General features: G+C 35.1%; 2 protein-coding genes across 24 annotated transcripts in view; one reads left to right on the forward strand and one right to left on the reverse strand.

The window, feature by feature from the left end:
- Positions 1-10456, reverse strand: part of LOC105471070 (diphosphoinositol pentakisphosphate kinase 2) — a 77252-nt gene extending 66796 nt beyond the window's left edge. For 5 of the 23 annotated variants that reach the window (XM_024789489.2, XM_011723424.3, XM_011723432.3 and 2 more), the window contains exons 1-3: positions 10239-10452; positions 5046-5438; positions 761-956 (exon numbers count right to left, since the gene is read on the reverse strand). In XM_024789489.2, the coding sequence (XP_024645257.1) occupies positions 761-956; positions 5046-5159 (310 nt within the window). In that variant the 5' untranslated portion in view covers positions 5160-5438; positions 10239-10452. Of the gene's footprint in view, positions 1-760; positions 957-5045; positions 5439-6181; positions 6300-10238 lie in introns of all 23 variants that reach the window. The other 18 variants (XM_011723430.3, XM_011723427.3, XM_011723435.3 and 15 more) reach the window with 9 other exon arrangements.
- Positions 10457-10512: 56 nt separating this feature from the next.
- LOC105471071 (gypsy retrotransposon integrase 1) overlaps positions 10513-14420 on the forward strand; it is a 42684-nt gene continuing 38776 nt past the window's right edge. The window contains exon 1 of the mRNA XM_011723440.3: positions 10513-10663. The gene's annotated coding sequence lies outside the window, so the exon portion shown is untranslated. The remainder of the gene's footprint in view (positions 10664-14420) is intronic.

Below are 14420 nucleotides of genomic sequence, written 5' to 3' on the forward strand. Positions count from 1 at the left end.
AAGAGATGATTAAATATGAATACATTTACAACCGAGAGCACATCTTTTCAATTAATAGTTCTTAGTGGGAAATTCACTTAATTCACAGATTCTTAGGCTATGAATTTTCAGATGTACCCTCAGCAATAATTTGATTAGTGGACTTTACAATGACATAATACTTAAGCTGAATTGATATTTCAGTTTGATTAATAAAATATAGCAAGGAATATCTAAAAATCTCAAATTATTAAGTTCCTAAAAATGAAGTATGAATATGTATATGAAAAATGATAGATCTTGTTCTATACAGCATAGAAAGGGACTTAAAGTATTCAATAATTCAAGAACTTGTCCTAAGAAACTTACAGATGCAAACAAGAGCTCACACAACCTTATTTTTAATAGTGAAAACTGGAAACTGTCCAAATATTAGGATATTAGATAAATTTAAATATGTTATGGTATATCCACACAATGATATACTATGCCACTATTAAAAACCACATTATCTAAGAATGATATGGTGGGGGAAAAAAACTTCTTGATATAATAGTGAAAAAGGTTAAATATAAAATTATACATACACTATGACATTAAATTAAAAGAAAATACACAGAGAAGACATACACTGGAAAGAAATACATAAAAATGTTAATATCACCTGTCCATGAAAGTGTCTTAAAGTTTATTTTTGTTTTATCTCATAGTCTACAATTAATATGTATTAGTTTTATACTCAGAGAAGATAAAGGAGTTTCTCCCCCACTCCCCTTAATACCTTTAGAATGGAAAGAAATCAGACAATCACATAAAGGCCAGTTTTCCACTGGTTCATTCAAAATAACCTCCTCTTCAAATACTACTACTGTGATATATTTAAATAAGGAGATCCGTTCAAGAATTTCCTTCATTGGTTTGGATTTGGATTTCTTTGCCATGGAACATATTCCAACCACAATCTGCCTTTCTGGTGGCTAAAACAAAAATGAAACAAAAAATCGGGTTAACTTTACATGAACTCCAAAGTACAGCTATCTTCATTTGTTTTCCAAAAGTAGATAAGGCATGTGATCAATCAATAAAAGGGACACATTAACAAACAAAGGAATTTTTAAAAATTATATCATTGTTATAATAAACACTTAAAAAACAGTTTTCTACAAAGGTCTGGAAAAAAAATTTAAAAACAAAAACACTTTCAGAACAAATATTGTTGCTATTTTCAATGAAATTTAAAACTAAAAAAGTACCCCCTCTTTAACTACCTCTAGCATTTATTTATCCTCCTCATACCAGTAAAGTATAGTAACAGTCAAAACCCATCTACTCTATGTAGAAAGATAAAGAATTCTCTTGCCTAAAATAAGACATAGTCCTGACTACAAAGCTATACAGTATTAAACTATTATTGTAGTTTGCACTTGAATATTAGTTGGTCACCAATGACAACCTGGAAGAAAATTTTAAAGAAAGCCACACTGCCAACAGAGGTGTCAAGTCTCTTTGCCCTTCCTGTCTTCATAGTCAATACTCCTATTTATTGGGGTTACTGATCTCTGGCATCCTCGTAACAGCTCTAAGGCCACGAGTCAGTCTAAAACTTAAAAAGCAGGATATAGAAACTAATTATGAGTAGCTCCTAGATTTATAAAATTACTCAAGATTCATTTGGTGATCTTTGCGTTTAAGTGCTTGAGAGTTTTATCAAATATACAAAAGCTGTCTTCAGTTTCTCATTTCAATTCTTCTTTCTTCCATGATACTTTATATATTTTACACAACATTATAATCTAGGCTCGAAAGTGCTTTACTGGGCTTTTTCTTAATATATCTAAAAATAAAATTGGATAACATCAGAATTAATTTTTTTTTTTTTTTTTGAGACGAAGTCTCGCTCTGTCACCCAGGCTGGAGTACAGTGGCGTGATCTCAGCTCACTGCAAACTCCGCCTCCCAGGTTCAAGTAATTCGCCTGCCTCAGTCTCCCGAGTAGCTGGGACTACACGCGTGCACCGCCACACCTGGCTAATTTTTTTTCATATTTTTAGTAGATATGGGGTTTCATCGTGTTAGCCAGGATGGTCTCGATCTCCTGACCTTGTGATCTGCCTGCCTCGGCCTCCCAAAGTGCTGAGATTACAGGCATGAGCTACCACACCCAGCCTAAATTATTCTTTTTTTATGCCTAGAACAATATTTCTGTATGGTCTCCTCAAACTCATGAAATGTAGAGTTAAAATTGTATTACAGTTGACTGGTAAATCAAATAGATTATAAATGCTAACCTTCCTGGAACCTTCTGTATTTATCCCTCTGACCATCCACTTTTATATAAGACCTTATTCAATGCTTTCCTGATCAAAAGTTTTGATACAGTTCATTATAATGTTCCTAAGGTAGATTTCCCCAGACAAAAAATGTACTCTAACCTAACATTTCACATTGCTTTACAATTTTTTTAAATGCTAATATATTAAGTCTTATGTATTACAAATCTGTTTAATGAATATCTGCTCAATGGCTAAGATGAATAGGAACCATTCAAGTTTAAAATGTATAACTAAACTTACATTCTTAAGACACAATAACAGAGGTTCTCTGTTAGGTAAAACCTTAAAATCATGAAGATAATTTTTTTTTTTTTTTTTTTTTTTTTTGAGACGGAGTCTCGCTCTGTCGCCCAGGCTGAAGTGCAGTGGCCGGATCTCAGCTCACTGCAAGCTCCGCCTCCCGGGTTCAAGCCATTCTCCTGCCTCAGCCTCCCGAGTAGCTGGGACTACAGGCGCCCGCCACCTCGCCCGGCTAGTTTTTTTTTTGTATTTTTAGTAGAGACGGGGTTTCACCGTGTTAGCCAGGATGGTCTCGATCTCCTGACCTCGTGATCCACCCGTCTAGGCCTCCCAAAGTGCTGGGATTACAGGCTTGAGCCACCGCGCCCGGCCTCTGAAGATAATTTTTTAAACTGATCTGAGGTATTTTGTTAGGTTGAATGTCTAAAAAAACTATATTCACATCTTTGAAGTCTAAAAACGGGAGAGAAATCTTAAAAACAGAAGAATGATCTGGAATAAATCATTTTATAAATATAAAGCTATAGATCAAATAAACTAAATCAAGCTTCTGTAAAGTGATAATAGTGCACCATACGATGTGCTGAAGATTAGATATACAGACGTACCTGTACTCAAAGTACTTTGAGTCTAACAGGGAACACAGTAATAATAAAAAACATTGTGATACATGGAATAGAAGTACAGTTGGCCCTCCATATCTATGGGTTTCACATCCATGGATTCAATTAATCATGTATTGAAGATATTTGTGGGGGAAAAAGCATCTGTACCGAACATATACAGATGATATTTCTTATCATTATTCCCTAAGCGATACAGTATAACAACTATTTACATATTTATATTGTATTAAAGTAATTTAGAGATGATTTAAAACATATGGGTAGATGCGGCTTACATGTAAATATCACACAATTTTATAAAAAGAGCTTCAGCATCGGCAGATTTTGGTAGCCACAGGGAGTTCTAGAACCAATCCCTCATGGATATTGAGGGACAACTGTATATACACCAATGTAAAGACACAGTAATGAGGAAGAAGTATTCCAATCTGTGATGAAAGAAAAAGCAAGGAGAGTGGAAAGAGTGAATGATGTGAAATCTGAGGAGGGTTTGGAAGAATGAAAAATAATTCACAAGGTATTCCAAAATAAGGTCATTTCAGAAAGGTGAAAGAGTACACACAATAGCAAAGATGCATGGTATGACAATAAATATGTGGAAATAAAAATGTTGATGTTACTAAAACATAGAAGGTAGAAAGAATGGGAAAGAGGTATGGATGTAGATATAGATGAGACATAAAAGCTTTCACATGTAAGAAGACTGGCTTTGATCTGCCAGTGGTGTTCACACTATATTCAGAAGAACTCTAGAAAAAGGGGATAAAGGTAGTAGAGGCTGAGTCAATAGTGCTTTCTAGTTTAAGTGAGCCAGAGATGCTCTGCTTTCATGTTTTACTTATAGAACTTCTAGATAAAACTTCAGAAGAAAAAAAGTTTGAGCTGGTAAGAGAAGCCTGCCTGAAAATCTAGTTTTTCAGGGGCAGGAGGTAGCAAAGGTGCTCTGCATTGAAGGTTTGAAATGAGCTAACAGTAGAATTTGCATTTCAAATATGTGTAACTCCACTGTGAAAGATCGTTATTATAAAAAAGGGCTTAAAGAGTCATCTAATCACTATTTTTGGTTTTACTATTTTTACAAAATAGAACAGGTTTTTCTCCTAAAACTAAATTCTCTTTCCAATTAGAAATATATGAAAAACAAACACGTACTGTAGGTATTTTAAATCAGTATTCACAGTAAAGTAGTCTCTACTTAAAAAATTAAATGATGAGTAAGAAAAATATTGGTCTAATGTAACTATAGCAAAATGAGCATAATAAATGTATATCATTCCTAAGATCCAGTATGGACAGAACATTATATCAGAAAGAGAACAAGCTTTAGACACACACACAAACACATAGATACTTTAGGTAGCCTACCCTTTTAGCCACTCAGTTTTCAGACTTCTGAAGTTAATAAATATGAGTATCTTCAATTCAACCAGAACTCACATTGGTAACATAAGCTTAATGAATCTAGTTAAGTAATCCTTCTTCTTTAAACCTTTAAAATTATTTCCTTCTACTTATCATCAATTATTTGCTATGTATTTCTACATACAAGAAAGCTTTTGGATTTATGGCCCAGATTACTGTTTCTCTTTGCCACTTTTTTTTTTTTTACCTAACACTGAGTTACACTATGCATATCACTGAAAGAAACTAAAATAGGCATCATTAAACAACATAAAGGTTTGACCCATAACTGTATTTACTGATTCATCATAGATTCAACAATATCAGTCATGAAACAAAATATACTTTTTCAGTTTAAAAGTTTTCCAACAAAAAGAGTCTTAAGATTAATTCACATTAACAGTGATTAGTAAAAAGCCTATACTGTATCGGTCTTCTCTCACCAAAGAAAAAACAAACAACTTACAGAATCATCTTCCTCCTCATCGTCTTCATCTGCATGGTGGAAGAAATGTCGATAATTTCCAGGATTTATTTCTGTGTCTTCTGGTCCAACAAAGAATCTGGGGGCTTCACTCATTTTTATTTTATTTGATGTAGATATAATTGAAATGATTTATATTAGAACTGCCTCTAAGTAAATAGCATCAGAAGAAAGCATTCTCCATATATTAGCTGACACACAGGTCTGCGACAGCTTGTTTCTGCTTATACAATCACTTGATATTTTGATGACTGTTGGCAAATACTCTTGTTCTTAGATATCATTGCTTCATTGTTGATATCAAAGTTGTTGCAATTCAAAATACAAAGACAGTGAAGCTATTGCTTTCTTGAGTTGATACAGCAATCTTCTTACCTAAAATGTAATGAAAAAACTAATTTTGGGAGGTGCACTCCAAAAACATTCCTGTAAAAAATAATTTTTAATGACTCTTGTAAAATCAGCACCAATAACTTGATGTATATTGTCAAAATGAAAATACAATTTCTCCCATAAGAAAATTACTTATAACTAATAAAAACGAAAAATTAAGAAACTAAAACTGATCCTCAGTAGTATACATCTTAGCAACTTGACAAACATGAATTAACAAAAAGACTACACATTAAATTCTTCATCCCAAAATATCTAAATCAATTAAGAGAAAATTACTCAAATTATAACAAAATTATATTAAAGCTAAATCTGTTAGCACATAGTTACGAAATATCTGAATGCAATGGAAAAGAACAGACAAATGGAATGCAGCTTTAAAAACCACTGACAAATATTAATCTGAAATTACATTAAGTCAATTTGTAAAGCTGTCTGTAAACAGGTATTTTAGGGAACATAACAATTCTATATTCTGGTCTCATACATAAATGAACAAAAAAAGATTAGAATCAGAACAAGATTTCATTAAATAGCAGCTCTTAAACGTGTAGAAGTCGAAAACTCTTTAACAAATCTAATAAAATCTATGGATCTTCTCCTCAGAAAAAAAGTACATGTGCACTAAATTCTGCAAGCAATTTTATGTGATTCACTGACATTCAAACTCTTCCACATAACCAGGCATCCATGAGTGTCAGTTAAAGAACTATCATAGCTCGCACCTGTAATCCTAGCTACTTGGGAGGTTGAGGTGGGAGGATCGCTTGAGCCCAGCAGTTTGAAGCTCCAGTGAGCTATGACTGTGCCACTATACTCCAGCTTGAATAACAGAGAAAGACTCTGTCTCAAATAAATAAATTAATTAATTAATTAATTAATTAAATAAATAAGAACTATCATATAAGAGCAGTATCATCTCAAAATATTCCTTACCATAGTTGTTTACATGTACTTGTTTCCTGGTCATATTAAAATTAATTATATACCAAGATGAAACTATGTAACAAATGCTTCATTTGATTACTGGTAGTAAAATAAATTAATTGATCAAATATTCTTAAAAGTCAAACAATATGCTAGGTAGAATTAAAAGCATAACTCCAAAAGTTCTATTCCTAAAGATCTAATTCCAGTATAACTGGTGACTCCCCAGTAGATATTAAAATCAATTTACCCAGTTAGCCTTCACTTTAACCATCTTTAAATTACAGTGTTACATTTAAAATAATTTGCAATTTAAAAATAAAAGTAGAAATAATTTACTTTATAAATCAATGCCTTTTGTTCTATTCCTCTGCATTATTTAACATGTAAAAAATGTCTACTGAAAAAAAAAAACAAAAAAAAACAAAAAAAACCAGAAAGTTTCCAGTTGCTGTAAAACTTGATGTTGGTGGATAAGTTGATCTCAGTTCTGTTTTCTATCAAATAGCAAATATCTCTTGGTTTCTTTTAAGTTTTTTACTCTTTCCATCTAAAAAGAGCTCAAATATTTCAATAGTGGAAGGGGAATGTTCTGGAGTCAGGTACATCTGTTTTAATCTGTCACTTCGTAGCTAGTGACTTACGCTAGTTGCTATTAGTCTATAAAAAAGGGAGAATAGTAACATCTGTAACCCTGTAAAGACTAAGTGAGATAGCATAAGTGCTTGGCGTATATTAAACAATAAACCATAGGTTCCATAAACACTCCTATAAACCAAACTCCCTACTGACTCTAACATATAAATCTAAAAGAATCTGAAATGAGTGTTATGCTACTAAAAATGTCCACACTCAATGCAGTAGTTCTCAAACATTAGAATGCAATGGAATCACCTGTAGGGACTTGTTAAAACACCAAACTCAAAACTCTGGGGGTGGGGCCCAATATTTTGCCTTTCCAAAAGTTCCAAGGTGATGCTGATGTTGCTCATCTTGGAATCACACTATAAGAACAATTGCTCTAGACTCAAAACTGGATTTGAAAACTTTTTCTGAAAGTTGCTCAGCTCTGTGTCCTTAATCAAGTTATTGAACCTCTCTAGTCATCATCTGTAAAATGGGGTTCTAAATTTCATATATTGTTTTGACAATGAAATTACAATACAGATGCCACAGCAAATAGCACATATTAAGCACTCAGTAAATGTTAGTTGTTTAATATCTTGTTAAATGTTGTTATGACAGTTTTCTAACAAATTTAATTGGCAAGGAACAAATATAAATAACTCAATTTAGAATGTATCTACTTACCTCTTGTCTAATGAGTCACAGAAACTCCCCTTTGCCACTGTTGTTGTTGGAGACCTCTACATCTTTTCTAGTCTTACCACACTGCTTGAGACTATCATGAACACTACTGCCTGGGATAATCATTCTTCTCTTTCATACTTTTACTGGTCACAGCCAGAGCTACCTGATCCTCAAAATAACACCCTGGATCATCCATCAGTCCCACCTAGTATTCAGATCCCCCTTACCTGAACTTAATATTTCCAAGCCATCATTGTAGCCCTTTCCATGGGTTCCCTCAGGAGCCCAACTATAAACTAGTAAATCTCTGCTCTCAAAATCAGAGGAAATGGGAGCTCCTGCTCCTGCTGCTCAGCCTGAACGCAAACACATAACCAGTTTTCCTGAAATTCCAAAAGCATTTTCCAATGGAAACACTGTTATAAATTGTGTCTCCTTTCCAGGGCACTAATAGTACATCCATGTAATAGGGAATAAATAAGCTTCTGCAGGCTGGCAAAGGCAATCTGGTTCATTTATAAGATTACACAAAAAAAGCCCATTCCAAGTTCCACACAACCTTCATGTTGATTTTTTTTTTTTTTCCTTCTTCAAACGTTCATTTAATACCTTTTTGCTGAACCTGCATTTTCTTCTGCCTGGAATTCACTGCTCTCCTTGAAAGTTCCTATGCCGCATTCAAAAACCAACTGGAAGATCTTCAATGAAGGTTTTCCTGAGAACTATCACACCTTTGATAGGCCCTAAATATACGTAAAAACCCTCTCCCATCTTCTATGTTCCGCAGCATTTTGGATCTATCTTTTCACTTATCTGTTTCCATCAGAGTTGGGTTTTTTCCTCCCCAACTTTTTATTATGAAAAATTACAAATATTCACAAAAGTTGAAAGAACAGTTTATTAATCGTCCATATGCCCACCATTATACTTAACGATTGCCAACATTTTGCCATGCTTGCTATTTATACACACACACACACACACACTTGCAGTACCATTTGAAGGTACTAGATATCAACACACTTCAACTCTAAGTACTTTTGTATGCATCTCCTAAAAATAAGAACATCTTCCTATATAAACACAATTCCTTTTCCACATGAGAAAATAGTCCATAACACTGTCTATATTGTGGTTGTATGGGAGCTCCTAGAGAATGAGGACCTAATCTATATATTCCCGCTACTTAACTTGGTTCATAGCACTTATTTGGGTAATCAACAAATGTTCTACCAATTGTTCAGTTTAATACTCTCACAACAACTACTCTGAAAGTTATATGAATATAAAATTTTAAAATTTTCTGCACATAGGTTTAGTCATTTGCTTTACATAAACCTGTGCTGCAGTAAGTACAGCATTCTGAGTTCTGTACTACTTAATTCTGCATCACAATGCTACATAAAGACAGAGATCATGTCTAACTTTTGTCAGACATATAAGTAGGTACACCAATTTTTTTTAAATGAATGAATACTTTCCGACACTGAAAATGTTAGTGAAGAAATTGAAATCAAGGAAGAACAGAACGGGACAATAGAATACAGATTTTGAAGGCAGACAGATCTGGTTTTTAACACAGATTGAAACGTTTACTTACAACTGTTTACTAGGGCAAGTTGCTTGACTGCTCCTCAATTTCTAACTCTGTAAAATGGTGGTGATAATCTAACGTATCTCCTGGAATTGTTGAGAGGAACGAATGACAAAATATGTAAAGCACTCGGCACACATAAGACTCAGTTAATGGCAACTATCATTATTTTATCTATCTAAGACAAAAAAAAAATTAGCTATTTCATTAAATAATTCACAATAGCAAAACAAAATCCTGTCCCAGTGTAGAGCGAGGATTTTATGTGCTAAGGTCAGCTACGCTTCCCACTTCCATAGTTAAGCCTTCCAGCAAGACACCTACTACCCAAAGGACTCCAGGAGTCGCAAACTCCCAGGAAGAGGTCAAGAACCTCGTGAATGAGATCCCGGGATCACCACCCTGGCCCTTTCTCCTTTAAGGCGCGGAAGGCTGCAACGCCCTCCAAATGATTAGGTGCGGCAGTGACCTGCAGCCTCGGTCCCTACTATGAAAGGCTGCAACACACGAGGCTTTTGTTCTGTTAAAGTGGGTGTGGGGTTGACAGACAGGGATAAGGACTAAGGAAGAAAATTTTTTAAAAAGCCATCTCTACCCACAGCAGTCCCATAACTCGAGGCTAAACACTTCGGTGGAGCCAGGAACAGCGTGGGGTAGAAGCTCGACAGTTCCCTTTTAGCTGAGCTTCAATTTCTGGGGTCTCAAACCCAAGAAACGAAAAAGGGAAGCCATGGAGGAGCAGGAGGAGAAATCAAGGCGCGAAAGGACCCTCAAAGCTATACTGTCACTCCACGCCCAGGCTGTCATTCGCTGCAGCACATGCCCCTCGGTGGAGCGCGTGTTTAGGCTCTGCAGAGCACAGGAGACAAAGCAGAAGCCCAGCAGCCGCCTCAACCCTGGCATGATCAGGTTCCGCATCTCCGGTTCTCCTCCAGTTTTGGGGCCCTCACCTGCCACGAATGCGGTCGTCACGCGAGCAGTTGTGAGATGGTCAAGCCCATTCAGGTCTAGGTTACCCACTTTCATCCCGGAGGCAGGGGTGAGGTGTTCGTCAAGTTACTTCAGTTGTAGGCGTGGACGTAGGCTACTTCCTTCAGTAACATCTATAGGGCCACATAGGGGCACCTCAGGCTACTACACCTCAGAAATCTCCGTCACGCCTCTTCCCCGCCCTCCTCGGGTCTCACGCCGAAACCTCACCGGGCGGAACGATTTCCGGCAAGAGCCAAACGATCCGTCCTAACCTTTCTGACCGTGGTTCCAAGGCTCCCAAAAGGACTGGCCTCTAAAGGACCTGGGTAGTTCCGCTTCCGGCAGCGCCAGATAAATCACGAGAGGAAGCTTAAATCTGTCGTTTGAATTTAGGACCACCTCGGTGAGTGGTCGTTCTGGTGTGCTGTGTCATACCTACTTGTTTTTAAAGTGAGGCGTAACCCGACAGTAATTTCAAAACCATTAGCCTCGACCGGCCTAAGGAAGGGTTTAATTGACTCTGTGGGGAGATTTTGCGCAGGCGCCGTTGAGACGGGAGGGCCTTGGGCGTTGCGATGTCCCGCGCTAGCTGAGCAGAAAGGGCGAGTGCCGTTTCGGGCCTGGGGAGGTGCCTACTGGGTGTAATTGAGTTTTACCAAATGGTCATTTTCCTGCTGATTCTAAGTGTGGTTGGACCTTGCCCTTAAGATTCCGTTAACAAGTCGCCCAAAGCTTAGGAAATGCTCCCTCACAGCGTTTGAAACTCCGAGCACTTTTGGCCGGCATTGAAGAATTCTCCCCATTACTTTGATCAGTCATTTAATCAGAAATTTTGCCCCAAATTTAAATAAGTGGCGGGGAGAAACGTGAGGTCAAGAGGGAATCCTGTCACGTAGTTTTAAAAGAAAAATGTCCACTTTATCTCAGTGTAGGTTTTTCTTAAATGGGCATTTCTGAACCAAAGTAGATACTTTTTAAAGTGGAAATGCATTTATCCCATGTGGCTTCATGTGAATGCATATGGCGATGAAGGCATTTTTTTTTGTTAAATGAATTTGTACTCTGAAGTGAACCAGATTACAGAGAAGTGTATTTAAATTTACAACTCCTTGACGTTGCATGAAATTGTGCGTGTCCATTTTTTGGAGCTTAAAATAGAATAATTCAAATGTCAGAATTCCGATCCAAGTTAACGTGTTGATTGAAAATTGTAGATTTTAAGATGGAACTAGCGGGTATTTTAACCTTTTAGGGGCTTAAATTGGTAGCTTTGTTTTTAACCCTTGGTGAAACAGTTAAGTCCTAATCTTGACGTAATACCTAACTGCCTTACTGTATTGAAGACAAACATAAAATTATCAAAGGAATTAAGCAATGAGTTGATTTTATTTGATGTTATGGAGGGGACAAAGTGTGTAAAGCTTAACCAAATAAGACCCTGACATTCCTCATGCAAAACTACAAGTTGTAATCAACCACTTTCATTTTTTCTTATTCCTACACGTTTAAGTACATAAGTAATGATTTTAAGAGAAATTCTTGAAAATATGAGCATATCCAAAGAAGTCCCAGGACAGTCTTTCTTTATGTAGTTGAAACCACTTAATAAGAAGATACTTATATTTGTCCCGAATATTACAGTTTCAAGCCATTTTCTCATATTAACTATTTTCAAATACGTTGTTCCTAGGGACCAAGTAGTGTATGTATGGGCTTTGAAAAAACAAAAACAAAGACTGTTTCTTTTATGTTACTTTTGTGTATGAATACCAATTATTAGCAGTAAAACTTTAAACTACTTCAAGGGCTATGCTTTCTGTGAACTGAGTTTTCTTTCTTACGCATTTTCTTTTTCTCTTGTCATCTGCCTCTCTACCTCAAGAACCAGCAGTTTGTGAACTGCATTAGACTGTAATATCGTTATAAAAGAATACAACTCCTGAGTCTTCTGATTTTCTTCTTAGCACTAAAGCTTTATAAACATTGCTATAAAGCATTAACACCATTAATGAAAGGAAAGATATTTTAAAATATTTTTTCATGTAGATGAAGATTTTGAGAAAAGAAAGGCTTCTCTGTTACTCTAAATAGCCTGATATGGATGATAATACTTAGATATGATAATAATTATACATTACTTTACCATATACAAAGGACTTTTAAGTCCATTATTTTCATCCTCATGATTGCAAAAAAGGAAAAGAGATTATGTCCTCTTCCAAACATAGATATTAAGGCTTAAGTCTATACCTTCTTAGACACAGTTTACTTATAGTGCCATGTTCGTGAAAGTGAACTATAATGTTTTCAAAAGTGAAATAAGTTACCTTTGGAATATTTGCTATAATTTTTAATTCTCCTTTCAGGAAATGCAAGTAATTCTTTATTCATTCACAAATAGTTGAGTGTCCACTGTGTTCTGAACATGATGTTAAACAATGTAAACATAAAAAATTAATAAGCTATTTCCATTCCTCGTTTATAATCAAACTTATTGATTACAAAAATCACTTTAAAATTTGTGTAACAGAGGCCTGAATCAAGTATTATAAAAGCTAAGGATGACAAGTTAATTGACTTATTGGTATAGCACCAGGGAAAAGCATAAAATTTGAAGTAAGAGACTCCAAGTTACAAATGTCAGCGCGTGTACTCACTTTATTACCTTTAGTAAATTGGACAATCTCTGGACCCCCATTTTCTTACCTGTAAAATGGATATAAAACTAATACCAACTCCATGGAGTATTGTGAGGATTATCATAGTAAAATACTGCATAACTATTTGCAGCTGTAGTCGTGAGTCACTTAGCAGTGGGAATAAATTCTGAGAAATGCTTTGTTAGGCAGTTTCAGCAATGCACGAATACAGACTACCTACATGAACCTAGATGGTGTGTGTGTGCGTGTGCATATATATATATATTTTTCTTCATATAAAAAAAAATGTCCCTGCACATTATTGGGTATCATTGATTTCTCCTGCTTGATCTGCAGTGCTAATATCAAATGCCCTATATCAGGTTCTATATATGCTCCGCTATCATCTTATCAGACCAGTAGGCAGTCCATCCTTGACCAAAACATTCTTATGTGGTGCAATTGCATTGGCAATTGTTTTTAAAATTTTTAATTTTTAAAAATTATTTCCTCTTCCTATACTTTTGGCTTTTCCAGATGTCATATAAACAGAAATATATAATATATAGCCGTTTGTGTCTGGCTTATTTCACTTAGCATAATGATTTTGAGATTTATTCATATTGTTAGGTCTATTTGTAGTTTGTTCCTTATCAATGCTTAATAGTATTCCGTATGTGGATCTACTATAATTTGTTTATCCATTCACCAGTTGATGAACTTTTGTTTTCAGGTTTTGGCTGTTAGGAATAAAACTTCTAGAAACATTCACTTACAGGTTTTTAGGTGTATATATTTTCTTTAGGGTTAGTATCTAAGATTGGTATTGCTGGACCATATGGTAAATTGATGTTTAATTTTATAAGAAATTGCCAAACTGTTTTCCAACATGTTTACATCATTTTCTATTATCACCAGCAAGAGTATCCTTGGTAGTACCTAGTATTGTTAGGTTTTGTTTTGTTTTTGTTGTCGTTAGTGTGTAGTCATGTCTTATTGTGGTTTTAATTTACATTTTTTCATTGTCTATTGATGTTGAGCATTTTTTCATGTGTTTATTTACTAACCATATCTCTGGTGAAGTGTCTGTATTTCTAGGTTTTAAATTGGGTTGTTTTCTTGTTAAGCTTTGAGAGTTCTTTATAACTTCTAGATAAAAGTTATTTATCATATATATATGTATTGCAAATATTTTATCCCAGTGTTATTTTTCTCTTTTTTTGGCAGTTCTTTAAAGAATAAAAATTTTAATTTTTTCTTTATGCATAGGTGCTTTTTCTTTGCTATCTAGGAAGCCATTACCCAACCTAAGCTCACAAAGAATTTTTGTTGTTGTTTTCTAGAAGTTGTATAGTTTTAAGTTGTACGTTTAGATCTGTGACCCATCATGAAGTAATTTTTACATAACATGTGAGGTATTAGTTGAGGTTCACCTTTTTTCAAAGGATGTTTAATTGTTACAGCATTTGTTGAAAAGATTATCCTTTCTTCATTGAATTACCTTGGCACCTTTGTTAAAAA

Source organism: Macaca nemestrina, chromosome 6, assembly GCF_043159975.1.
Source record: "Macaca nemestrina isolate mMacNem1 chromosome 6, mMacNem.hap1, whole genome shotgun sequence".
Taxonomy (NCBI): domain Eukaryota; kingdom Metazoa; phylum Chordata; class Mammalia; order Primates; family Cercopithecidae; genus Macaca; species Macaca nemestrina.